Source organism: Lynx canadensis, chromosome D3 (assembly GCF_007474595.2).
Source record: "Lynx canadensis isolate LIC74 chromosome D3, mLynCan4.pri.v2, whole genome shotgun sequence".
Taxonomy (NCBI): domain Eukaryota; kingdom Metazoa; phylum Chordata; class Mammalia; order Carnivora; family Felidae; genus Lynx; species Lynx canadensis.
The window spans coordinates 75,126,242-75,153,905 of record NC_044314.2 but is presented as its reverse complement, the minus strand read 5'-3'; the positions used below and the strand labels follow the sequence as shown (position 1 = coordinate 75,153,905).

General features: G+C 43.8%; 2 protein-coding genes and 1 long non-coding RNA gene across 17 annotated transcripts in view; 2 read left to right on the top strand and 1 right to left on the bottom strand.

The window, feature by feature from the left end:
* GIT2 (GIT ArfGAP 2) overlaps positions 1–15,809 on the bottom strand; it is a 52,982-nt gene extending 37,173 nt beyond the window's left edge. For 4 of the 15 annotated variants that reach the window (XM_030336307.1, XM_030336311.1, XM_030336310.1 and 1 more), the window contains exons 1-7: positions 15,640–15,801; positions 11,327–11,460; positions 9,707–9,819; positions 8,736–8,841; positions 6,158–6,244; positions 5,914–6,044; positions 3,656–3,750 (exon numbers count right to left, since the gene is read on the bottom strand). In XM_030336307.1, the coding sequence (XP_030192167.1) occupies positions 3,656–3,750; positions 5,914–6,044; positions 6,158–6,244; positions 8,736–8,841; positions 9,707–9,819; positions 11,327–11,460; positions 15,640–15,691 (718 nt within the window). In that variant the 5' untranslated portion in view covers positions 15,692–15,801. Of the gene's footprint in view, positions 1–3,655; positions 3,751–5,913; positions 6,045–6,157; positions 6,245–8,735; positions 8,842–9,706; positions 9,820–11,326; positions 11,461–15,639 lie in introns of all 15 variants that reach the window. The other 11 variants (XM_030336306.1, XM_030336308.1, XM_030336309.1 and 8 more) reach the window with 5 other exon arrangements.
* LOC115528301 lies at positions 8,394–8,814 on the top strand. The gene is made up of 2 exons (XR_003973206.1): positions 8,394–8,478; positions 8,725–8,814. It is a non-coding gene; the product is annotated as an uncharacterized LOC115528301 (long non-coding RNA).
* A 2,709-nt stretch (positions 15,810–18,518) lies between the features above and the next one.
* ANKRD13A (ankyrin repeat domain 13A) overlaps positions 18,519–27,664 on the top strand; it is a 32,679-nt gene continuing 23,533 nt past the window's right edge. Inside the window, exon 1 of the mRNA XM_030335770.1 lies at positions 18,519–18,770. Coding sequence (XP_030191630.1) covers positions 18,675–18,770 — 96 coding nt within the window. The 5' untranslated portion in view covers positions 18,519–18,674. The remainder of the gene's footprint in view (positions 18,771–27,664) is intronic.

Genomic DNA, 27,664 nt, shown 5'->3' with positions numbered 1-27,664 from the left:
CAGTTCTATCAAAATTTGCTTCATGGATTTTGAAACTCTGTTGCTGGGTGTATACACATTCAGAACTGTTACATCTTCTTGGTGAATTGACTGCATCACCAAGTTATGTCCCTCTCTATCCCTGCTAATTTTCCTTGCTCTCAAAGTCTACTTTGATGTTAACACAACCCCTCTAGATTTCTTTCACTTAGTGTTTGCATGGTGTATCTTTTTATACCTTTCTGCTTTTAAATTACCTCTATCATTATATTTAAAGTGGGTTTCTTGTAGATAGCAGTTAGAGCTTACTGTCTTAAATCCATTCTGACAATCTTATTAGCTTTTTAGTTAGTACATTTAGATCATTAACATTTAATGTAATTATTCATATGTTTGGATTTAAGTCTATGATTTTATTATTTAGTTTCTGTTTGGGCCTCAGTTTTTGTGCCTATCTCTCCCCTTTTCTCTCTTTTCTGGATTGTTTTGAATTAAAGTATCTTTTGATAATATTTGAGTAATTTTTAACATTCAATTTTATCTCTAGATGTTTTGACTACATATCACTGTATAGTCCAATTTTAGTGATTGTGCTAGGCATTACAGTACACATAACCTTTTAGTCTACTTAGAAATAATATTTTGCCATTTTAAGATGAATGCAGAAACCTTATCTCTGTATTTCTTTTACCTGCTCCCTTTTTATGTCGTAGCTATCAAATGTATCCCAGTGACATAGGCTGAAAATCCCACTAGACAATACTGTAACTTCTGCATTAAACTCACTCATATCTCAAAGAACTTAAGAGGAAAATATAATCTCTTATATTTATCCAGATATTTATCACTTCAGTTGTTCTTGTTTACTCCTGAAGTTCCAGATTCCCTCTGGTATCATTTCCTTTCTACCAAAAGACTTTCTTTAGCATTTCTGTTAGAGCAACTAGTTCTCTTACCTTCATCTTAAAATATATTTTGCCTTCGTTCTTGAAGGTTCTTTTCACTGGAAATGGAATTCTGAGCTGACAGTTCTTTTCTTTTTTTCAGTACTTGTCTCCATGGTTTCCAATTAAAATTCATAGTCATTCAAATAACTGTCCTTTTATATGTTATATGTCAGTTTTTTTCCTTGGCTGCTTTCAAATGTTTTGTCTTTAGTTTTCAGCAGTTTGATTTTGATGTGTCTGAATGAGGATTTCATTGAGTTTATCCTGTTTGGGATTCTCTGAGCTTTCTTGAATCTGCAAGTCTGTCTTTTGCCAAATTTAGAGTTGTTGTGAACCCATGTTTCTTCAATATTTTTTCTGCACCACGCTTTCTGATCTCTTTCTGGGAGTCTGAAGATAAAAACATAACTTTCTGATACTGTCCCCTACATCCCTGGGGCTCTGTGTTCAATTTCTTTTTCCTCCCACTTTTTTATTCTCTCTGTTGCTCAAACTGGGTAATTTCTAGTGATGTATTTCAATTCATTGAGTTTTTTCTTTGCCATCTCCAATCTTTTAAGCCCATCCATGAGTTTTAAATTTTTAGTTACTGTATTTTTCAGTTCAACATTTTTTTTTTTAATGTTTATTTATTTTTTAGAGAGAGAGAGATTGAGAGATGGTGTGGGCAGGGGTAGGGATTGGGGCGGAGACAGGAGAATCCCAAACAGGCCCTCCACCGCCAGAGCAGAGCCCAATGTGGGGCTCAATCTCACGACAGCGAAATCATGCTGAGCCAAACTCCAGGGGGGGATACTCAACTGACTGAGCCACCCAGGTGTCCCACAGTTCAACGTTTCTATCTGGTTTATTTCTATATCTTCTGTTTTTCTACTAAGACCTTCTATATTTCTATGTGATTCAAGAACATTCACACTTACTTCTTTAACCATGATGTTCCTATTGCTTTAGACTGTGTTAATTCCAACATCTGTGTCATCTGGGGATGGCCTTTGTTGACTACATTTTCCCCTGCAAGTCTTTTGGGATTTTCCTGGTTCTTTGTAATGTCAAGTAATTACGGTTGATATCCTGAACGTTTTGAATATGATATTGTGAGACTCTGAGTCTTCTTTAAATTCTATGGAGAATGTTAACATTTTTGTTTTAGCAGACAACAGACCAGGTTAGGCTCTGCCTCCTGGGCCAAGTGGCGAGAGAACAGAGAGAAAAATAAAAGCAATCAGAATTCCTCTCACGCTCTTGGTCAGAGACTCAGGCAGCTGTGCTGCCATTGCCACAGGAGTGCCTAGGGTCTAGGGTGGGAGGAAAAGGAGGAGGAGAAAAAAAAACCCAGGGGAATCCCCCACCTCTCTGTCCTGTAGGAATCTCATTTACTGCTCCTTAGACCAGAGAGAGAAGGCTTCTTGCACCTGCTCCGCACTTCCAGGTTTCAGGCCATCTCCAAGGCCATCTCAGAAGTAAAATAGACAGGACACTCACCACTAGCTCCGTGGTACTTTGAGTTCCTAAATCACCAGCCAGAGTCCTCAGATAGCTAGTCCACGCATTTGGTCCAGGGTTTTTATCGTATTAGCAGGAAAGAAACGGTGGGGTATGCTCACCCCATCTCACTGGGAAGTAGAACACACCAGGGGCTCTAACTCTGTAATACAGCCAGGTTAGGGAACTGCTGTATATGTGCACGAAGATATCCTAATCAGGAACTGGCAAACTTTCTGTAAGGGACCAGACAGTAATATTTTTGGCTTTGCAGCCATATGATCTCTCTTGCAAATACTCAACCTATTCCTTTCTTTCCTTCTTTAATTACGTAATCTCTGCACTCAATGGGGAGCTGAAACTCGTGACCCCAAGATCAAGAGTCACATGCTGTGCCAACTGAGCCAGCCAGGCTCCCCTCAACCTACTCAGTTCTGCTGTAGTAGTGTGAAAGCAGCCACAGACAATATGTAAATGAATAGGCAGGGCTATCTTACAACAAAACTTTATTTAAACAAACAGGTGACAGGCTAGATTTGGCCCATAGACCATGGTTTGCTGACCCTAGTTCTACTTCATAAATAAAGTTGGCTAATGGCAAAGTTTACTTTTGACCTCTTTTCCATTCCTTTTTTTTTTTTTTTAAGTTTATTCATTTTTGAGAGAGAGAGAGAGAGAGAGAGAGAGAGAGAGACAGAGAGAAAGTGAGTTAGCGGGGGAGGGGCAGAGAGAGAGGGAGGCACAGAATCTGAAGCAGGCTCCAGGCTCTGAGCCGTCAGCACAGAGCCTGACGCGGGGCTCAAACTCATGAACCGTGAGATCACGACCTGAGTCATAGTCAGACACCCAATCGAGCCATCTAGGCACCCCTTTTCCATTCCTTTTATAGCAGAATTCTTCAAATAACTACACAAGTTACTGCTCTGCTCTTCCGATCCCAGTTCCATTGTGTGCAAGAACTATGGTGTACATTCAATTTTGGTTCAATTGTGCTGATTCTTGAAACAGTCACTCCTCTGGAGCTAAAATAAAGTCTTAGAGACTAAAATTCAAGGAGAATTTGACTACCCTTATATCCTTTGCATGAAACTGAAAATGCTATAGTTATTTCAAGTAAAAATCCTTATTTATTTGTACTTTTCTTGAGGATATGTTAAAGCAGTATAACAGCAGTAACAGCGTCCCAACTTGTTTTTCCAGAGGCTGACTGACTGAAGGTGTGGAGAGGCCACTAGCCTTTCACTCACCTGGTTTCCTGCCACAGAGATAGAAGGCTAGTCTGTCAGTCAGCTCATACTGTATTTCTACAAGACGCTCTGCCAGCTCATGGTGCCCTCCTTGCCTATCAAGAGAAAACAAAGTACCAGTTATATTCCTCACCAGCCACTGGCTCTAGAATAAAAAAGGACAGAGATGTCTTCCAAGACACCTGAGCAATTTACCAAATGCAACTTCTCAGAATAATCAACCTTTTGTGTGAGGTAAACTTCCAAGGTCTACTCTTATTCCCACCTCTATAAACTTTTTGTAATCTGAACTACTCCCTTTCCTTTAATTTACAAAACAATACTTAATAAGGAAATCATGGACTTCTGGGAGGGATGAAGAATAACTTCATCTAAGAAGGTACAACATAAAACTAATAAATGGTCTAGAGTACAGGTTCTCAAAATTGAATTAGAATGCTTTAGAAAACATACAGATATCCAGGCCCCAACCTCGGAAATTCTGAATCAGTCAGGATGGGATGAGTGTGAACATCAGTATTATGAAGAAGGTCCTTCCCCTAGAGGCTCTTGCAGCCAGTCTGACTCTGGATGAGTTCAGTAACCACTTCAAGGTCTTTAATTCAGGGAGAGACCAAAAAGAACACACAGCTCACACCTGTAACTATTTTACATCCTTAACTTCAATTTCCATAACAGAAAACATTAGGTTTGCCTTTAGTGTCTTATGAAATAAGTATTTAAACTGTTTGAAATCCTTTTGGTAACACGGCACATAAATAAGTTATTACATTGAGAGACTATTATATATGCAAGGTACACATGAGGAAATTCCAATGTAAGTGATAGTACCATGTACCTAGGGCTCACTTCCTCTTAAAAGATAAAGCCTAGTTTCTGTCAGTTTCTCTTCCCACCATTCAAGACACTACAGAATATTCCTCCAACATACTACACGTTTGATTTCTGAGATACGCATCTTTTTTTCCTCATTTTTTTAAACAGCTGTGAAATCAGGAAGTATGTGACAATTGATGGTACATTCATCATTATTTTTTTTAAGTTTATTTATTTATTTTAAGAGAAAGAGCAGGGGAGGAGCAGAGAGAGAATCCCAAGCAGGCTCCACGCTATCAGCACAGAGCCCAATGCAGGACTCTAACCCACAAACTGCAAGACTGTGACCTGAGCCAAACTCAAGAGTCAGATGTTTACCAACTGAGCGACTCAGGTGCCCCCATCCATCATTAAATTGTCCGAGTTTTTTCTCATTTTTTAGTGGTATATGAGATAATTATGACCCGTACAATTGGCGGAGTCTCAGATCTGATGAAATACTATATTCCTCAGTATCTCAGCTCACCCTCCTCTATCCAGCGAAGCACTTTGCTGTGCTGAACATGCCCTATCCATCCCTCCCTCCTGAACTTGACTCAGGCCTTTCTTTTTCACCTGGAATGTCTTACTTAGCTTCTCTTTCACACCCCCAAATCCAACCCATTTTTCAAAGTCCAACTAAAGAAATTTCTTAATGATTTAGGCCACAATGAAAAAAACCCTATATATGCCTTTTAAGATGAGTTGTCCATTCTGGCACTGAATTCCATGTTATCTTGCTTCATTTAACTCTTTCATGCATTTTTGAATCATCTCCTCTATGAGATAATAAATTCTGGGAAGGCACAGTTTTGTCATCTCACCCATTTTATCCTCTGCAGAAAAGAGTACAGTGCCTTGCAGTTAATAAAGTTAATTTGCAAGAAGAAGAAAGATAAGCCACCTTCTATCATTTAAAGGATATTCAAGACTAATTTATGGATTTGTTTATTCTTCCAGCATTTCACAGTCAAAGTTTTTAAACCAAGAAGAATTTTATAGCAAGCACTCATATGTCGGCTACCTAAAACCTACAATTAACATTTTACCCTGTACTTGTTTAATCATAGATCTATCCATACGGATCTGTTCTTAAGTTTAAGCAATGACTAAACATGTTAAAAAACTGAGGGGTGGGGTCTGCAATTCTTGATACTTGATTTGGCTCAAATACCATTGCATTTTAAGTCACGTGAAAGACTGAAAGCTAACTGGTTAATGGGTCTACCCTCTGTGACTTTGTCAGCCTCTGCGCTCGTTTGTATCTGCAAAATAATAGGACGCAAATCCTTAACTTCAAGGGGTTAAATGTTAACCATATGCAATTTAGCCACCTAACAATGAATCATACCCAATATAAATAATCCCTAACCAAGGGAGCGACCAGAATCTAGGTCTCTTACCTTGCATAATCAACAGGAGTTTTTCCACTAGAATCCTGTGTGCCCGGGTCTGCTCCATATACTGCCAATAATTCCGCCTGTAAAATCTGCCCTGCTTTGGAGGCAACATGGAGTGGGGTGTTTCCTTTTTCCTGAGTATTAATAAAAAGTAGGCAAACAAGCAAATTAAATAAAACTAAAGGCTACACAAACACAACCCACTTAGTTTCAATTTAATATCTGAATCAATTCATGCTTTTCTCACAGGGTGAAAGAAGTTGGCTTGTGCTCCTAAAGATAACAGCCTCAAACAGGTTTCGAGATTCCCTGTTCTCACGCTTGAATGGAGTTGCTGAAAAACACAAACCAAAAAAATGTTTACTAAAAGCGTAAAGAACGGTGTACTAGAGCAACTGGCAGATCATTTTAACATAAATTACGTGAGTAACAATCTTCATTTAGCTCAGTAAGATGGATGAAGCAGTCTCTCCCTTGCTGATCACAACCACCTCTGGGCTCTCAGGTGGGGCCAGGTGCACTTTACTGAGAAGGAAACAAGGGCTGGGAAAGCCGACAGGCCCAGATACATGATCTGTCTAGGGGGCACAGCCAGACCTGGAGTGACAGGCAGTATGAGAAGGGGGTTGAACATGGTTCTGAAGTCTCAAAGACCAAAATTTCAAACCATACACCCTTCAAGTTGTGTGACCTTGCGGGAAGTTCTTTAAGCAATCTGAGCCTTTGTTTTCTCATCTCTAAAATGGTGATAACGATGCCACCTATTATTCACAGGGTTACTGTAAGGAGTCAATGATATAACAAAGTGCTTTGCATGGAGCCTGGTACACAGGAAATGCTCAAAGAATACAGCTGCTGTTGTTTTTATAACCGTTGTTATCATCTGCTGTTGTTATTGGCCCGCTCCATATATTGCATATCCCACACCGCATAAACTACAGGATTCTGCCTTATAGCACACCCTCTCCACAACACCACTCTTGGCGCTGTATACAATACTTTAACCAAGTCTGATTTTAACCAAATACATTAACCAGGGTCTATTGAAATAGGCCTGTGTATACCAAATTCTGTACCACTGCAGAAAAGCTTTTACACATGCAGAAGATGAGCTTTCCTTCAAGTCCAATCTAGAATTGTCCAAAATGCCGTATCTCTTAATCTAAGAATGCAGAAACCTACTGCAGCAACTATATCCATGCCTTATTTTTAAAATTAGCTTATTTAGGGGCGCCTGGGTGGCGCAGTCAGTTAAGCGTCCGACTTCAGCCAGATCACGATCTCGAGGTCCGTGAGTTCGAGCTCCGCGTCGGGCTCTGGGCTGATGGCTCAGAGCCTGGAGCCTGTTTCCGGTTCTGTGTCTCCCTCTCTCTCTGCCCCTCCCCCATTCATGCTCTGTCTCTCTCTGTCCAAAAATAAATAAACGTTGAAAAAAAATTTTTTTAAATTAGCTTATTTAATAATTTTCAATTGGTAAAAAAAACCCATGCCAAGCCTTATTAATTAACAGAAACAATTACATGTACTTCTTTTTTTTGGAATGTTTATTTATTTTTGAGAGAGAGGGACAGAGCATGAGCCAGGGAGGGGCAGAGAGAGAGGGAGACACAGCATCTGAGGCAGGCTCCAGGCTCTGAGCTGTCAGCACAGAGCCCAACGCGGGGCTCGAACTCACAAACCGCAAGATCATGACCTGAGACGAAGTCAGACGCTCAACTGACTAAGCCACACAGGCGCCCCCCAATTACATGTACTTCTATGCAAACTTTAAAAAATCTGACTTGTGAGTGCCCATGCTCTGCGTGAACATTTCCTAAAGGCAATGCTTTGAAAATAAAGATACGTATTTCTCAGGGCATCTCTCAAAAACATGCAAAGGCCCACATAAAGAAAGGCGGCTACTCGTTTTGCAAGTATAATAAAGAATCCTGAGCACTACAGCTTTGAGTCATCCTGCTTCCTGAAGACCCTACTCAGTATACAACCTGGATGCCTAAAGAAGTCCCTCAAGCTTTCCAGTCCCTTCTAGAAACAACTCAAGGATGGTTCCTATTTCAAAGTTAATCAAAAAACTTATAGAAATATAATTGTATTGTTTTATTAAAAAATATTTTTTTAAGTTTTATTTATTTATTTTGAAAAAGAGAGAGTATGAGCAGGGGAGGGACAGAGAGAGAAAATCCAACCAGGCTCCACACCGATAGCGTGGGGCTCAAACCCATGAACCATGAAATCAATGGCCTGAGCCAAAGTCAAGAGTCCCAGATGCTTGACCAACTGAGCCACCCAGGCGCTCCTAGAAATACAACTTTAAAACTGTATCTGAAAAACACAAATTGTTTTCTAGATACATACTTATTTTTTCTCTTTGCCCTTGTACCTCCACTAAGATGAATGGCTGCCATTTCAATTAAGATTAAAGATGAAACCAATTCCAAAAAAGGCTGTTATTAATTATTTAGAATACAGAAAGGAGTTTTTGTGTTGTTTTTCCCTTCTTCCTCTTTAAGTTTTTTTTCAAGCAAAACAATACACTGTTTCATCCAGCAACAGTAGGGATTTTAAAAGGTGCGGCCCGGGGCGCCTGGGTGGCTCAGTCGGTTAAGCGGCCAACTTCGGCTCAGGTCATGATCTCACAGTCCATGAGTTCGAGCCCCGCGTCGGGCTCTGTGCTGACAGCTCAGAGCCTGGAGCCTGTTTCAGATTCTGTGTCTCCCTCTCTCTGACCCTCCCCCGTTCATGCTCTGCCTCTTTCTGTCTCAAAAATAAATAAACGTTAAAAAAAAAATTAAAAAATAAATAAATAAATAAAAGGTGCGGCCCACCTTGCTAAGGTCTTTGGCAGTCACACTGTCGTCATCCCGGCAAGGCAAGCGATGCACAAACGCCAACATCTGATACTTGGCTCTGATGAATTCTGCTTTATTAGGACTGTTCGAAAACAAAAAGGAAAACAGCTCACTTGCAATGCAGATGCAACATTCCCCATTCTTCAGGTTGTAAAAAGAAGAGGAAGTGACCCGTATCTCCCACTAGAGAAGAAAATGAACAATAGAGAAATAAATTCCAGCAGGAGTTTAAGACGTGCAGTCTCAAAACATCGATTAGTCATTCTCATGGCCAGGACTGCAGAGGACTTGCTTTTTACAGCACCTCTCCACTCTTTGTAATTCTCTTTTTTAAAACTTTTTTTAAGTTTATTTACGTATTCTGAGAGAATGAGAGAGAGTGCACAAGAGGGGGAGGGGCAGAGACAGGGAGAGAAAGAATCCTAAGCAGTCTCCGTCTGCACTGACAGTGCGCAGAGCCCAATGTGGGGCTCAAACTCATGAATCGTGAGATCGTGACCTAAGCCAAGATCAAGAGTGGGACATTTAACTGACTGAGCCACCCAGGGGCCCCTCTTTATAATTTTAGTAATTGACCTAGTGGCCTTGCAAGGAAGGGGCGTTTCATCCCATCCTTTAGGTGAACCATCAGGCAGACTGGAGCCCAGAACCGAGATTTCTGGTCTGACTGCCTCTTGTTTGAGCACCTAAGCTTAAATCTGATTACATGAACAGCCTCTGAGCCTTTGTCTCGAACTGGAGAAGCCACTGACTTGTGCTATGCAACCATGCAGAAGAGATGGTCCTGTGCCCGGTCTTCTGCATTTCTAAAAGCAAAAGGCTCAATGCACAACTGAGGTGTACCCACCTCCTGTGCTGCCCTGTGAAAGCTGGTCAAAAGTAGCTGTGCACCTTTAAGTGGGCCCCGTGTGTCACAAAGAAATAAAAGTATTAAACATTCCACTCACTGTACTTTATCCTGTGGATTAGCTTTACGTCTTCCGCTCATAACAGAGGCAGGGTCCAGCAATGAATGCTCCCATATAGAATTAGCACCATTATTATACAAGGTTTCAACCATCTAAAACCAAGCAGTGTAAAATCATATTTTAATTTCTTTCCACAAATATTCCCTGGGAATTGTAGTAACTGAATTGGGAAAACCAAGCCCCATTACAAATACTAGCATGATGGGGATATCCCACAAATCACTGCTTTCTGACTCTAGAATGAGAACAATGAACCTGCATGCAGGATTCAGGTTTGACCAGGAGGACAGCTAAAGACCTAAGAGGGTTTGATTAAATTGTTTTTGTAGGAAGAGTACTTTGGCCTTTTAGTGCAGTATTTCCCAAGCCTGATCATCCAAATACTATTTTCAAGATTCCTAACAACCCACATACTGTCTAGACTATCCACCTAATATTTTTCTTTAAATCCACCCATTTTTTAAAACTTGTACTAGCAATTGTGGCTTGATGTGCTAGTTAAAGTTCTCTTATACACATTAAAATAATGCAACCATTAAAATAAATACTTGAGTATTACCTACATCTGTCTTGAGTACCACTGGTGGTTCATGTGCTATACTTTCAGAATTGATCTTTTAGGGTCAAGCCTGGCATTTTAAACTACTCATCTCTGGACTTTCTTCAGGCCCTATAATGAAATCTGTAAACAAAGACCTGAGAGCAGTAAACACCTACTTTCACATGAGATGGAGCTGTTAGAAACTTCTCAGCGTAAGTTATTAATAAACCATACTTCCAATTTCATTTCAAAGCACGCTCCTGACACAGCCCCATCTGTGCTTTGTATTGGTGCAGATACCATCACATCAGAGACCCAAACCCACTTGTTTTGGCTCCTTGGTTTATATGGGTAAGTTTAAGGGACATGCTGTACAGCTGCCACAGATCTAGTAAAATATGTACTCAAGACAAATGAAGGCAAAACACATGCTTAATTCTGAGTTCCAATGGAACTTGAAGAATGTGTACCCCAAAATAGAAGTACAGGTGACATGACATTCAACCCCAAATAAACCAAATAGCTCACTTAACACTTAGCAGGGTGTTGGGCATTCAACTGACACATGTTAACTTAATTGGTCTCTAACTGGTTAAGAAAAACTTCAAGAAAGCTTAAATCACATGTTTCGGAAATTTCTGAGGAATCTCAGTCCATGCTTCCAACAAAGCAGGAAACGTAATAAAAAGTTTCTGAGACTGCAGCCTTCAGAAACATTTACATAGCATAGGGAAAAGATGGGCCATTTAACAACAATTTCTGGTGACAGTCTAGAAAGTCAGCAGTGAAACATTACCAAAAAAACTTTAACAATTATTTATCTATCTATAATTGAGCTTTTGGGGCCAGATTTATTTGTTAGGAGAGGGGGGAAAAAAACAATCGTAAACAACGAATTTAGTTCTCACACACAGCACTGATAGGCACGGCACCTCTATTCAGTTATGATTCAAACACTGCTGTTAAGATTTAAGAAGCGCAGTGGAAGAAATGTTAGTTGCTAAAAGCAAGAGCCCCGAAAGCTCCAATTACATGCTGGGTGAGTCCTTACTCTTTACCTGCAGCAGCGTGGGAGGCCACGGCGCGTGCTTCAGGTGCCTTACTTGGGAGACGTGGCGCCCCAGGCTCCGGTGGACGCTGCAGCACTCGTCACAGATAAAAGTCCCCCGGTTTACTGATGCCCAGGAAGGGTCTGGAAGGAAGAATGACATCTCAGTGGCAGGGACACCGGGGGCTGCTATGCTGCCAGATGGGCCCAGGTGACCGAGGTTTGGCTTTTCAGAAAAACTAGACCTTTCTGCTGCTCTAGAATGCTAGTGGACATACCAAGCTGGTGAGCCTGTCTGATGGTGCCACCTATGTTGGCTTGACTCGGCACAACGTGAAATGAGACTAAACACGAGTTGAAGCCCTAAATAAGCAGCTGTCCCCTTTCCGGTCCAGGGCCACAGTCTGTAGCCCTGATGGGATCTACCATCTCAGATGCTCGCTCCTTCATTCCACATAAGACAAGCAAACTGAGAGGGTACGCATGAATCATCTCAAACCCATCTCCACAAAGGGCAAGAGAACATAATCATGTCAGTGAATAATCCACATTATCTGAAGCATTATCTCAAGCAAATCTACTAATCTACTGCCATACCTCCACACGGCTCCATGCTTAGCAGAAAGCTGCAAGAAACATGACAACAGACCTGCTTGGCTATGTGGCTCAAAGGACGGACTGAGGAACCTGGCCTTTGTTAGGAAATGTTCTATGACATCCATTACTCATTTCAAATAAACGGCCGAGTCCCCCCCTCCCCCTCCCCACCTTACAATTGATCTGAAGGAACAGAAGCTGTAATGGCAGCAGCTTCACAGAGGCAAAGATGTAAAATAAAAACGAGTAATATTTTTGGTGTGGGTACAATACTTTTTTCCCACGAAATCCCACGGAACTTCAGCAGACATCCTCTGAGACAGGAATAATTCGCACTTGGTAGGCAGTAAGAATAATCCACACCGGGCAAGTAAACTGAACACATACTTAGAAACCCCAGATAAAAACAGACTTTCTCTATGTTGTCAGACTCACAATGGGGTGACAATAGGTGCCACTCAAGCTGCCTGATCTAAGAATTATATTTAAGAATTCTTCAATGTCCACAAAAATCTCTGAAATGCATGTACACCATCTTTACCATGTTTAACAGTTTATTCAAACCCTTTCCGACCGTACAGTGAAAAGTTATGATTTCAATCAGAGACAAATCCTGGGAGTCAGAGGGTGTGGTGGTTGAGACGGTGGTTCTGCAGACAAGCAGTCCGGGTTGGAACCCCAACTCTGCCACTTCCTGCACAATGATCTCAGGCAAGTAATTTCTTTGAGCATCCTCATCATGGATCAAATGGGAATAATAGGGGGCGCCTGGGTGGCGCAGTCGGTTAAGCGTCCGACTTCAGCCAGGTCACGATCTCGCGGTCCGGGAGTTCGAGCCCCACGTCAGGCTCTGGGCTGATGGCTCAGAGCCTGGAGCCTGTTTCCGATTCTGTGTCTCCCTCTCTCTCTGCCCCTCCCCCGTTCATGCTCTGTCTCTCTCTGTCCCAAAAATAAATACACGTTGAAACCTATGAGGGGTTGTAATGGATGTAACAATCATAAAAAAAAAAAAACTTAAAAAAAAAAAAATGGGAATAATAGCATACCTCAGGCGAGGGTGGCCAGAAAGGGTAAAGTGCCTTGTATATAGTAAGTACTTAGTAATATCAACAGTTCTAACTTTTCTAAATTATTTTCTAAGTAGCGTTCAGATATTTTCAAGAGGCCACTGAAATTCATAACAACTGGAAAAAGGTTTTGTCAATACTTAAAACATCAAATGTGTCAGACGAACACAACTATAGCGAAAGACTCAAGTGGGGTTTCTGGGTAGGTGGGTGCAGAGGAGGAGCTATTTAAAATGAACTAGATTCACTAAAAAAAAAAAAAAGAGTAAAATATTTGCTAAGATTTGATCATGGTCAAGTGTTTGCCATGAAATAAAACAGAAACAAAATCATTCGATGAAGTAGAACTCTGTCAGTACGACTACAGAATCCTGAAAAACAAAAATTGAAAATATCAAAGTGAAAGATACCTACAAAGATACATAAGAACCCTTCTTTTTGTAGTACAGTACTCATGCTACTACTATGGTGGGGGGAGACTAGTTTGAAACCTAGCTTTGGTTTTCAAACATCATTCAGAGGATTCACAGTGTTCTTGGAGAAAACTAAACAGGAACAAGACAACAAGGATTTAACACCCAGTAAGCAAGGTTCTCCATCACTTCAACATCATGGATCAGAATCCCATGGAAAAAAATGTTAGAATGTTCACAATAGAGTAAAATCAAAATCGAGTTCTTATGACGTTGGGTAGAACCTTCCCAGTTTACCTAAATGTTCTGTGCTGGGGCTTCCTGACCAGGACTCCAAGAACAACACAAATGAGCTTCAGAAATGTCTGGGACCCCATGAAGGAATTATAACATGAATTCCGTGTGAAAGAGTGACTAAATGTGCATTTTCCAGAGAGAAGGGCTTCGCAGTCATCAGAATTTTTAAAGGGACCCCAAGAGAAAGAGGTGACTCTTTGACTAGGGCTCTGTAGAAAAGGCAGTGCAAATTCCTAGCTGCTCAAGTTCACACAACATTTCAAGGTAGCCTAATTATATTCAAAACAGGAAGGAAATGACTCAAGTCTCTGTAGATTAGGCATTTGAGACAACTAAAACGATACAATGGAAGAGAAAATGTTCTGAAATATGCACAAAATGCTGCACAAGGGCAAGACAGTCATAAGCATGGCAATGGAGAACTCAGCTTTCCTTTGTCCCCTACCATCTAGTGGGGAGTCAAGAACACACGTTCCAAGAGGAAGTCTGAATCTAGACTCATGTGAATCAAACACATCACAGAAAGTTCAACTGCAAACAAGAAAATAAGGAAGTGGAACAAATAACTTTTTTAGAGAATACGATGGAGTCTGTATAACCCACACTAACTTGAGGTCCCCTTTTTCAGCTCTCCACCCTCCTCCCCATCTTCAAAGGAAACTGGTAACCCCACTTGCACTACACAGGCCATGAAATAACCACATAAGGTTTGAGTTATCACAGTACTATTTAAAATCAGTCTCCACTTCCATATGACAAGATGAAGTTCAGAGCAGTTGCAAAAACACTGCTGTGCAATGATTACGTTATGGTTGTTAATTGGACACTAACATACCAAAGAAAGCCATCTTACCTTTGAATGACTTCAAATTTCAAAGCACTCAAAATCCAAGCACAGAAAATAGCATGGAGACCTGTCAATTCAGTTCCAATTGCTAAGAAGGATCTGAACTCTAAATCTGAAAATTACACAGGGAAGAATGGTTTTGGCCTTTCAACGCACCCATAGGCCTATCCTGCCCGAATGCCCCCAAGTGTGTCTATTTGCCAGTGATTTTGTTTGTTGTAGGTTGTAATTAATGTAAGATTCAGAAACTCAACTCTAGCTTTAAGAGACTGCAAAGGTTCTGTACCAAACACCACAATACAAAAAAGAAACAAACTTTGATGAGATAATCCTAAGAATATTCATTGACTCTTACCACTGAATGTGGTTCTCCCAATTATCTCCATCGGAAAAATAAGGAAATTAAGGCCGGGCCAAATGAAATCACCAGCCCAAGGTCACCCACAGGCAAACCTAGTTTGAACCCAGGCCGTCCAGATCCCAAAACTCAAGACACGCACTGCCTCCCAAGTGCTGGATGTGTTTCCAAGACCCTGAAGTCCTGGAGATTCTCCCCGGTGGAGGTGGAGTGGGAACTGGGATGTTAGGAGCAGGGAAATCATCTACGGGAGTCCCCTGGAGAGTATCGGTGGACGGAAGCGACGAGTGCGCCCACCCTGGGCAGGGCCCCCTCGCAGGGCGGGGGTCCGGGGGGGGCTGTGAGGGGAGGGAGGGAACACCTGCAGCCTCTGGGGGCCGCAGCCGGGAGAACGCTCGCATTTTACTTCTGTAATTGGCCTTCCTGTGGATTGCCCAAGCCCCTTCCTGTTGGGGAAGCGGCCCCGACCCCGCAGCCTCCCCGCCCGGCCTGGGACAGAGGAGACGAGAGGGGATGAGTGGGGATGAGAGGGGAGGGAGGGACGGGAGGGCGGCGGCCCCCTTTCCCGCCCGGCTCTGACAGGCCCGGGACGGGTCCCGTTCCGAGGCCTCCCCGCCTCTTCCTCCCCGCGAGCCCAAGTGTGGGGTTCGGCCGCCGGGACCCGCCCGACCCGAGGGGGCGGCCCCGGGGCAGGGGTCCCTCTGAGTAGAGCTAAGCAGAGCGGGCCTGGCCGGTGCGACTCACCCGGCCCGCTACAGTCCGCGCACACCTCGCTGCTCCGAAGCCGCTTCGACATGGCTCTCGCCTCCCACCTGCAGGGAATCAGGGTCCCGGGGACAGCGAAGGCGGCGGCGGCAGCGCTTCCGCTCTAACGGGTCCCCGCGGCGGCGGCGGCGCTGGCGGAGGCGCCTCTCCCCTCAGCGCCTCGCAGCCGCGGCGCAGCACGCACGCGCGGGGAGGGGCCCTTCGTTGACGGGCAGATCACGTGACAGGAAGGGGCACGCTGCCTTGTCGCCATCTTGAGTGAGGGCAGCATCTTCTGCCCTGCTTACAAGTTTTCTTCAATTTGGGTTTCCCTTTCTGGAGGAGATTCTTTGTCCTCGCACTGATTAATACCAAGGGAAACAGCAAAATCTAGTCGCCAGAGCTCTGCAGCCACAGCCTTCCTGAGGCAATCAATAGTTAAGTCACTTAATAGAACTGGTCAAGTTCACTCACTTATTCATTCTTTTGGTCAATAAATACTTGTGGAGCATCTATGTTCCACACACTGTTCCCAGCGCTGGAGAAAAAATTGAGCAAAGAAGACAAAATTTCCTGTCTTTATGAAGCTTATATTATGTTGTGGTAGATAGATCTACAATAAAATATGTAAAATAAGGAACGTTAGATGTGTCTTTGAATGCAATTTTAGTCTCATCTGCAAAATGGAGCTGATGGGACCGGTTGTTTTGTTTTGTTTTGTTTTTTTGCATGTTATGCCACATAAGAATGATTCTTACATTTTTAAAGTGTTGTAAAGAAAAAAAGAAGATGAAGTGGATGAAGAATATTCCATGAAACTCATATATGGCCTGCAGAGCTAAATATTTATTGTGCGACTAAAGACAAATGGAATCACTTAACAGAAAAATGTGGTGTGCCTGCCTCATAGTAAGCACTCAATAATAGTAGCTCCCACAATTATTGATATTTGGTGTTACTATTCTTTTCTAATCTCAATTTTTTTGTTTTTGAGAAGAATAATAACCTACAATGATTTATGGGATGGTGTGAAATGAACACAGTGAGGGGAGATTAATCGGCATGAGAGAAGAGATGTGACCCTATGCTAATGAATATTTATTGTATGTCTTGTATGTAAATGCAACCGTGATCTCCATTCTGCAAATCCTGGATGCCTTTTAAGGGTCAGGCACTGTTTTGACTTTAGATATTCTGTGGAGTTTTTCAACTTATGAATAGGAGAGATGTTTAATAAACATGGAACGATGAACAGAAAGATTAAAGATTAAATTGCACAAAGCATCTGAAAAGATAGGAAGTCTTGGAAGAGATCAAAGAAGCCCTGGTTTTGGTCCATCTCTCCGTTTTTGTTTTTGTTTTTGTTTCAATGTTTATTTATTTATTTTGAGAGAAAGAGAGTGTGAGGAAGAGGGAAGAGAGAGAATCCCGAGCAGCCTGTTGGTGGGGCTTGATCTCATGACTGTGAGATCACGACTTGAGCCTACATCGAGTCAAACCCTTAACCAACTGAACCACACTGGCGCCCCCAGCCACCTCTCTATTTTGATAAATGTGTGGTGTAGGAATAGCTGCATAATTCCCACACATTCCAGAGTGAGAGCCTCTGGGTGCCATCCTGATGCTCCTGCATCCTGTTTTGGTTCACAGACTCACAAATCTTCTGGACTCAACACGTGTGGACAATGGATTAGGCCAGGCTTCTTGAACAGCTGCTGTTGCAGGCATCTGAAAAGCTGGATGTGCACAAGCAGGGGAGGTGGAGGGTATGCTTTCAGGATGCATTAAATAACTTTGCCCAGCTGTGTGGTCTCGTTGTAGACAACTGTGCAAATAGCTTACGCTGGTGAGTAGCTGTCAAGTTGACTTGGCTCTTCATTGAATCAAAGAGCTGTAGTGCCTTAGGTTGAAATCCAAAGAATGAACTTAATATTTGCAAGCTGTGGTCACGTTTGGGTAGTATCTACCCAAGTATGGCCTTTTCTGCCATAATCCAAAATTCAACTGGCTAGCTTCAAAAATAGATGAGCCTCATATGTGGAATAAACCACTGCCATAGGTAACTTTGAATCTTCACCCAGTTCGGAGTTCAGATGAGAACAGTGGTTCTCAACTGGGAATGATGGTTCTCTTCCAAGGGTCATTTGGCAGTGTCTGGAGACATTTGGGGCGGGAGTGCTAGTGGCATCTCGTGGATAGAAAGGCATCCTACAAAGCACGGGACAACCCCCACAGAAAGAAAATTGCTCACTTTAAAACGTGCAGATGTTGAGAAACCCTGAGAAAGAACTGTCTCCTTGTTATGCAAATCTTTAACGCCACTTCTCCAGAGTTTAGAATCCTTCCTTTAAATTTGTTTGGTGTTGCCCACTTCCAAAATGGCTTCTGGCCAATCATGCACGCACTGCCCAGTTCCAAAAAGGCTCCAAGGGAGTCAGTTACTGGAATGGTTTGGTCCAGGCCTCCGCTGTCACCCCCTGAACTCAGAGCCGATGGAAGAGGCCCAGTTGTGGGCCGAACCATGTGAGCTTGCTGGAGCAGGGGGAAAGGGGCTGGTGACGGGTAGGCCGAGTTTTCCACGTCGAGATCATGGGCTGAGGAAGAGAGTTTCCTCTCTTTTTTGGGCTTGCACTGTGTTTCCCGGTGCGCATCTGGGGGTAGGGGGAATCGGGCCGACCAAGGGCCGGGTGGCTGGCCTCGCCTCCCCCCGCCTCGGTGTGCGGTGGTTCGCCCCGCGCACTTCCCAGTTTGGGGCAGTTCGGCCCGCAGAAGTCGGTTCGGGAGCTGTCAGCGCGGGCGGGAGCGCGGCGGGGCGCGGGGTGGGCGCGGCCGACCCCCGTCCCCGACCCGGCCCGCGACCCCCGACCTCCCGCGCGCCCCGCACCCGGCCCGTAGGCCGCCCCGCCGCGTACCGTGCCGTTCGCTTGCTGCGTTTTCTCTCTCTCTCTCGCCGGCCGCCGGGCGGGCACCGGAGACCCCGCCGAGGCTGAGGCTTGTCAAGCGGGCGGTGAGGGCCCGGCTGCGGCCTTCTCGCCATGTCCTCGACCCGCGACAACAGCGGCCACTTCCCCTTGCACCTCCTGGTCTGGAACAACGACTACCGGCAGCTGGAGAAGGAGCTGCGGGGCCAGGTGAGGGGCGGGGCGGGGGTCCGCCCACGGTGAGGGGTGGGGGGAGTCAGGGGTCGCTTCGAGCCCCTGAGCCCATCTCTAGCCCTCTGCCTTCGGGGCCCCGCAGACCCCTTCTTCACCTCTGCAGCCATGGGACAGTAATAGTAGGACGTGTATCGGAGTGCTTACTGTGTGCCAGGCCCTGTGCCAAGGGCTTTATAAACCATCTATACTGCCTTTCCAACAGTCCTAGGAGGTAGGTACCTTTATTACATTTGCCATAGAAGGAAACTGAGGCTCTCAGAGCTTCTGTGCCTTGCGTAAGGTCGCCCACCTAATAAATACCAAGTCGAGATTTTAACTCCGGCCGACTGGCTCCAGAGTGCACGGTCTTAACAAATTAGGCTCCACTGCCTCTCCCAAAGAGGTGAGAGCAGCACGCACCGCTCACCCCCACCCCCCTCCTCCCAACCCTTTTTGTATGAAAGGGCTTGGTTGGGGTTTGGAGTCCAGGTTCTAACTCGCCCTGTGACCTTGGGCAAGGCACGTTCCCTCGCTGGCCCAGGGAGGCTGATGATACACACCAAAGTCTGAGAATCTCTGGTGCACAGGGTTCTTAAAATCCCTTCTGGTCCTAAAGTGCTTTGATTCCTCGTCTTTTATTTATTGCCTTCTCTTTAAAGCAGTGGTTCTCAATTGGAGGTGATTTGAACACGCACCTCTGACTCCCAATGGTAATGCATGGAGACATTTTTGTGCTACAAGTAGGGAATGGGAGCTACTGGGATCTTAGAGGTAGGGATCAAGGGCGCTGCCCACCGTCCTACGCTGCACAGGACAGCTCCCCTCAACAGAATTATCTGGCCCAAAATGTCAGTAGTGTTTTGCTTGAGGAACCCGGATGTTAAAGGCACCTCAACAATTCTGGGAGTTATTGGTGCAGTCAAGTTACAAGCTCACGTACTTAGCAGTTAGGGTAAGGATTTGTACTTTGGTGTAACTCTTGTTGACTTCATTTTATCCAGTGTGTTGCTTAAAAAATCTGTTGAGCACCCACTGGAAGTCAAAAGTTGCTCTTTTTTCATTTAAACCCTCTGTCCAGACAGAATAAACTTTTATTGGAAGAGTCATTGGTCTTAATTAGATCATGCCCCCAGAGTAAATGAGTCACCATTAGGTGTCCTGGTATACCTGGTGATTTAATTCCCTTTCTGTTACTGGACGTGGCCCAGAGGGAATCCTCCATCACTTTGCTCTCAGCTGAAAGTGTCTCACCTTGGACAGTTGAAAAATGACCCAGGCAGTCCTGCTGTGTTTTGCATCTGCACTTCCTCAGTATTGGGGCTACCCCCAGTTTCTTGTGAAATAGTAAGATAAAGTACAAAGAAAGTCCTAGAACTAAGCTCCCTTTTGCTAGACAATTTCGTCATCATCATTAAACCACATACTTTTTCAACACTGATTCCTGAAAACAGCAGGCTTTCTATTCATTGGAGATGAAGAAAAGAGTTTGAGTGCAGTGCAGTTTTTCTCTGTAGAAAAACTTGTTTGATAAGAACACAGTCTCGGTTATAGTCTAAAATGTGGCAGGGGCGCCCGGGTGGCTCAGTTGGTTGAGCGTCTGACTTCGGCTCAGGTTCAGAGCTCGAGCCCTGCATTGGGCTCTGTGCTGGCCGCTCAGAGCTCGGAGCCTGCTTTGGATTCTGCGTCTCCCTCTCTCTGTGCCCTTACCCCGCTCATGCTCTGTCTGTGTGTGTTTCTCTCTCAAAAATAAATAGTTAAAAAAATGTGGCATAGTTATCTCCACATTCTGTAAGCTGTGTAAAAAAAAAAAAATGTCCATTGAAAGTTCTCTGTGCTTCTTCCCTTGAGAAATGTTAAGCACATTCGTGATGAGAGAATTATAATTTTGCAGCAGATTTTCCTGGAGTGAACTTGTACTGTCAAGGGAGTCAAAGGAACAATACTCATTCTTGCTAATTATTTGGTTTTGCCTCTATTACCGGTTATCACTGTAGACCATTTCCGAGTATACCAGTTTCCTCTGGATAAGAGGTAGTTAAGTGTATTCATAAAGAACATCTTCCCCCTGAAAGCTTGACTGTCATGACCACGTCATCTAATCTCAGTCCTGAAACTTGGCCACTGAAGGGGTCGAGATGGGGCTGGCTGGCTTCAAGGGTGTGTGTGCTACCTGTGGTCAGCAAGGGCCTGTGCTTGGTTTAATGCTCTGCTGTCACTGTCATGAAATTCCTCATTATTTTTTTTTTTGGAAAAGGAGCCTTGCGTGTTCATTTTCTGCTAGGCCCTGCAAATTATGTAACCGGTTCAGGGTTAAGAAGTTGAACGTGGCCATCATTAAAATATGTGACAGGAGATACTTCGTTGCTTTCTCATTTGTCAAGATCTCTTGATGATGCAACAGCTTCCTACTTCTGTGACTTAAAGGCAGTTCTGTTAAATGTTGATTACGTTGTGAGCCTGGGCTAGTTCTTCACCCTTGCTGGATTGTTTCATCTGTAAAAACAGGGAGAGTAGCACTGCAAGCCTACTCTTTTGCCAGGCACTGTGGCAAAGTGCTTTATATGCACTTTTAGATTTGATTCTCACACCGAATCCCCTGGAGTAAATGCTATCACGATCCCCATTTTACAGATAAGGAAACCAGATGAGGTGGAGAGGCTCAGTTGCATGCTTAGCCAGTGGCTGCACCAGGGTGTGGACTCAGAGAGCTGGACTCTGCCCTGGTGCTGTATTCTTAACCCTTCCATTCTACTTCTTTCCATAAAAGTACCTCCATTTCACGGTTGCAGACAATAAGGCAGAGAACAGATCGGAGAGTGCGGCCACATAGTAAATGGGAGTAACCTCCTGTGTCATCATTGCTGCTGTGATTCTGTTTCTTTTCTGTATGCTCCAGTTTTTCTGCAAGGAACCTATACTGGCTGCATAATTAAAAACAAAAAGTTCCTGTCGCCCAGCAGTACAAGCAGCTGTTTCACTTGGCGTTTCATTTGCCAGAAAGCCTCTGCTGGCCGGTCCTTCATTCCTTCCATCCCACGAGTGAGACTTGAAGCAGGCACATGGGTGGCTGTAAGAATTGTGTTTTGTTCTAAGAGCAGCAGCACAGAAAGAATCAAGTTCATCCAGAGGAAGAGGACAGGCACGTTTGTGAGTGTGTGTGAGTCAGCCCCCACCCTGAGGTCTTGCTGCAAGCTGGAGCGTGGAGTTTGCCAACTCTGCAGTAGTTTTAGGCTTTCCATGTTGGCTCAGCAGAAGCACTTTATTAAGTGCCTCTTAACGCATCAGCTCTCTGGTCTTTAATATTCAGTGGGGCCTTGAAGTTGTGCAGTGGAGATGATTTGTGTCATGGTTATGATGTTTGTCATTTAGGTAGAGAGGTCTGTGAAACATCTCCGGCCTTCTTACAGATGCTGGGAGAATGAGTGAACACTTAACAGGGACATATGTAAAGGTCAGCAATGTACCTTATATGTGTGGTGGGGCGGGGGGGGGGTACCCAGGACCCAGTAGGGTGGAGGGTGGCAGATGAGGCCCAACTCGACAGCCAGCCCCCAGTTAGGAAGCCAGCAGGTGAAAGCCCACCACCATCAGGGCAAGAGGAAGAGGATGTTCTAGGCAGCAGCAGTACTCAGAGCTGAACAGGGAGCCACCCCGGGGTTCTCGCCCCAGTCTACGGCAGGCCAAGTCGGGCACTGGGTGCACATTCAGGTTGGCGCCTGTTGGCTGGCATCCTGCCAGGAGCCAGGCATCCAAGATGAAGAGCTAGCCTGCTCTCGGGTGCTCTCCCGTGGCCCTGGGGGCTCAGGCTCACCGGAGGGAACTACACCCATGGATACCATTTCCTGCCTGATTTGGGGTGGGGGAGTCAGTGTGGGCCACAGCCGCAGAGGACCAGGGCAGTCTGAGATGCACAGGAATGAGGGTGGTTGACTCCTGAGAGAATGGAAGGCCAGTTAGCAGCCTCTTCCCGGAGGCCCTGCAAGAGGTCACAGTGAAAGTTTATGAAGCACTTGCTTCATGCGAGGTGCTAGGTGCTAGGTGCGGTGGGGAGGCCCAGAAGGTTTGAGAAATTCACCTGAGGCCGGTCAGGGCCTGGAAGCGGGCCTATCATCTGGCTCTGCAGCCTACACTCAAAGCTTGGCCTCTTCCTGCCTCCGGAGGGTGGCAGGATGTAAACAAGGCTTGGAGCAAGCAAAGTTAGTGGGCTTAAATTAGCACATAGGAAGGAGATGTGCAGAACTCTCTCATTCCTGTTCCTCTTTGGGGGAACTGTTATAATTTAAAGAGGTGAGCATTTTTAATTTGGTACAGTTCATGATTGAAGAAAGCTAAAGGAAAAACCAAAGTGATCAGCTTCCAATGTGAATTCCAGTTTAATTCCAAAAGCTCTCGCCCACCGAGCTAATGTCGTTGGTTGGAGACCCTTATATTAACTGTAATGAAATTTGAACAGATCCCTGTTAGGGAGAAAGTTTCAGCTTATATGAAACTCCATATGTGGGTGTATGATAATAAGAGCTAATTCTTAGTGCTTCTACGGGGTTAAGTATTGTGCCTTAACTCTTGTAAGAACTCTGTAAGGTAGGTGTTTTTTATTGTTCCCAGTTTACAAGGGAGCAAACTGAAGTCCAACCGAAATTAAGCAATTCGTTAAACAGTATATAGATAATAGGTTAGTTGTACGTATTACATAAAGCACATACATACGTAGGATTTTTTTTTTTTACGTAGGTTTTTGTTTAAACATCTTTGTTGAGATATAATTCACCCATTAAAGTGTATCATTCAGTGGTTTTTAGTATATTAACTGAGTTGTGTCACCATCACCACTATCAAATTCCAGAACATCTTCATTACCCCAAAAAGAAACCCCATCCCCCTGAATCACTCCCGATTTCCCCTCAACTTCTTCAGCCCCAGGAGACCACGAATCTACTTGCTGCCTCTATAGATTGCCTATTCTGGATGCTTCCTACAAATGGAATCATACAGTATGTGGCCTTTTGTGTCTGGCTTCTTTCATGTAGCACGTTTTGGAGGTTCATCCACGTGTGGTATTTATCAGTACTTCATTCTTTTCTATGGCCGAATAATATTCCATTGTCTGGGTGTACCACATTTTGTTTATCCATTTACCAGCTGATGGATATTTTTGTTCCCCCCTGCCACTATTTCGCTATATGAATAATGCTACTATGCACATTTGTGTATAAGTTTTCATATGAGTGTGTTTTTCTTTTTCTTGGGTAAATACGAGAGGAATTGTGGGGTCATATGGTCACTCTATGTTTGACTTTTTTTTTCTTTTAACCCACACTTGAGTTATTTTTTTTTTTTAGTAAAATTTTTTTTTAACGTTTGTTTATTTTTGAGAGAGAAAGATCAGGAGAGGAGCAGAGAGAGATGGAGGGGACACAGAGTCTGAAGCAGGCTCCAGGGTCTGGAGCTGTCAGCGCAGAGCCCAACGCGGGGCTCAAATTCACGAGCTGCGAGATCATGACCTGAGCTGAAATGGGGTGATTAACCAACTGAGCCACCCAGCCGCCCCTATATTTGACATTTTGAGGAACTGCCAATTGTTTTTCCAAATTGGCTGCACCCATTTTACATTCCCACCAGCAGTGGATGAGGGTTCCAGTTGCTCCACGTTCATGTCAACACTTGCTAGTCTTTATGACTGCAGTCATCCTAGTGGGTGTGCAGTGCTACCTAACTGCAGTTTTGATGGACATTCCCCTAGTGGTTAGTGAAATTGAATCTCTTTTCACGTACTTCTTTGCACTGGCATATCTTCTTTGAAGAAATGTCTATTCCAATCCTATTTTCATTTAAACATTGGGTTATTTGTCTTTTTTATTCTCGAGAAGTTAAGGTTCTTCATATATTCTGGATACTAGCCCCTTATCGGATAAATGACTTGAAACTATTTTTTTCCCATTCTGTGGAATGTTTTTTTGTTTGTTTGTTTGTTTGTTTTTCCTTTTTTATGATATCATGTGAGGTACAAAAGTGTTCGATTCTGGTGAAGTGCAGTTTGTCTGTATTTTCTTTGGTCTCTTATGCTTTTGGTTTTGTGTCTGATTAGATTTTACCTAACCCAAGGTCACAAAGACATACTCCTATTTTTCTTCTAAGGGTTCTGTTGTTTTAGCTCTTACATTTGGGTTTATGATCAACTTATTTTTTTTAATTTAACTTTTTTAATCTTTATTTATTTTTGAGAAAGAGAGAGAGAGACAGAGCATGAGCTGGGGAGACGCAGAGAGTGAGAGAGACACAGAATGTGAAGCAGGGTCCAGGCTCTGAGCTGTCAGCACAAAGCCCCATGTAGGGCTTGAACTCATGAACTGCCAGATCAAGACCTGAGCTGAAGTTTGACACTTAACCAACTGAGCCACTCAGGCGCCCCTCAATTTATTTTTTTTTAAGTTTATTTATTTATTTTGAGAGAGAGAGAGAGAGAGAGAGAGAGCGAGCGAGCAAGCAAGCACCAGCCGGGGAGAGGCAGAGAGAGAGGGAGAGAAAGCGAATCCCAAGCAGGCTGTGTGCTCACGAACCGTGAGATCATGACCTGAGCTGAAGAGTCGGATGCTTAACTGCCTGAGCCAGCCAGGTGCCCTGGGCTGATGATCAGTTTAGAGCTTAGTCTTGTTTGGGCTGCTGTAACAAAATACCATAGACGGCATAGTTTATAAACAATGGAAATTAATTTCTTACAGTTCAGGGGGCTCTAAGTCCAAGAAAATGGTGCAGCAGATTAGGTGTGATGGCTGGAGAGGGCTCTCTTCCTGGTTCCTAGCAGTAGCTTTCTCACTGTGTCCTCACATGGTGGGAGGGGGGCTGGCAAGCTCTCTGGGGTCTCTTTTGCTAAGACACTAATTCCACTCATGAGGGCCCCACCCTCATGACCTAAGCACCTCCCAGAGGCCCCACTTCTAATACCATCATCTTTGAAGGTTAGTATTTCAGAGCACATTCACATGCATCTACTGAGATGATAATGCGTTTTTTATTTTATCTTATTCTATTGATACGATATATTACACTACTCATCAGATGTTAATCCACCTTTGCATTCAGGATAAATCTCACTTGGTCCTGGTGTTGAACAGCTCTTTTTATGTGTTGCTAAATTTGTTTTGCTAATATATTGTTGAGGATTTTGCGTCTATCTTTGTAAGGGGTAGTGGGCTGTGGTTTTCTTTTTTTGTGATGCGTTTGTCGTCAGGATAATACTGGGCTCGTACAGTGAGGTGGGAAGTTTTCCTTTATCTTCCATTTTTTTGGAAGAGTTTGTGAAGAATTGATATTAATTCTTTGAATGTTTGGTAGAATCCACCAGTGAAGTGATCTGGGCCTGAGACTTTTTTTCCTGGGAAGTTTAAAAATTACTGATTCAGTCCCTTGTTAGAAATTGTTAAGATTTTCTGTTTTTTCTTCAGTCAGTTTTGCTAGTTTGTATCTGTCTAGGAATATGTGCCTTTCATTTAAGTTCTGTTACTCAGTTGGCATACAGTTGTTCATAGTATTCCTTTTAAATATTTTGTGTTTCTGTAGAGTTGGTAGTGATATCCCCTCTTTCATTCCTCCTTTCAGTAACTGGAGTCTTTTCTCTTTCATTTCTTGGTCAAACTAGCTGAAAGTTTGTCAATTTTGTTGATATTTACCAAGAACCAATTTTTAGTTTTGTTGATTTTTCTGTGTTGATTTGCTATCCTGTTTTGCTAATTTCTACTTTAATCATCCACTGTTTAAAAAAAAAAAGTTCAAAGTTTATTTATTTTGAAGGAGAAAGAGAGCATGAGTCAGGGAGGGGCAGAGAAAGAGAGAGAGAGAGAGAGATTGAGAGAGAGAGAATCTCAAGCAGGCTCCACACTGTCATTGCAGAGCCAGGCACGAGGCTCAAACCCACGAACCGTGGGTTCATGACCTGAGCTGAAATCAAGAGTTGGATGCTTCATCGACTGAGCCCACCCAGGTGCCCCTGGCACAGTCATCCGCTGTTTTTAATAACAGTCACCATAATATAGTAGTCTTTCCTTCTCTCCTTTCAAAGGAGAAAGAGACACATGAGGCCCTTCAGAGCTACAATTAGCAAAATACACAATGTGCTGCTGTCCATCTCATACATGTGGTTTTACCTGTGGTTCGAAATAGGAAAGAGCCAACAACTTAGTGTATTTGGCTTTGATTTTACACATCATATCTAGTGGTTGCCCAGGAGCTTGGGTGTCAATCCTTAGTCTGAGATGTTAGTTTTGTTCTGGGGTGTGACTTGCATTAGGTAGAATTTCCCCATTTCTGTGATAAATATTGTTAAGCATTTCCTGTCTGTCAGGCCGTGTCCTAAACCCAAAACCTCTCCTGTAGACTGAACTTGTTTGGTGAGAAAACAGTCTATATAACAGACGTGTAAGGAAATAATGAATTTGCTAATTATTTCTTTCCTGCTAAACTTCAACTCAGTTAAAAGTCTTAGCTGTATTACTTTTTTAAAAACAATGATTTACTGCAGAGTAGAGACTAGGGTGGTGGAGGAAGCTAAGAAATATAAGACTTGGATCTGGCCCTTTGGAATTCTCAGTCTTTGGTGAGATAGACAAGCCATACCCTTGGGAAAAGCCAGGGAATCCTGGGAGGTGCCCTGGGCCCCATGCCAGGAGATGTGTTGGTATTCCAGTGCCTGAGAGAACACTGAGGCCTGGGATTGGTCCAGGAGGACGTGTGTTCACTCAGCAGAATGCCTTCCGCCACTGCTGTTATTCCTCGATAACAGTTCCTGTCTTCACTGCAGAGTGGCCATGATGCAATTAGCAAAGCAGGGAAGTTCAGTAGCTGGTGGACAGCAGTTGCCTCGTTGTGTTTGCCTTCCTCCCCTATGGCCAGTACGT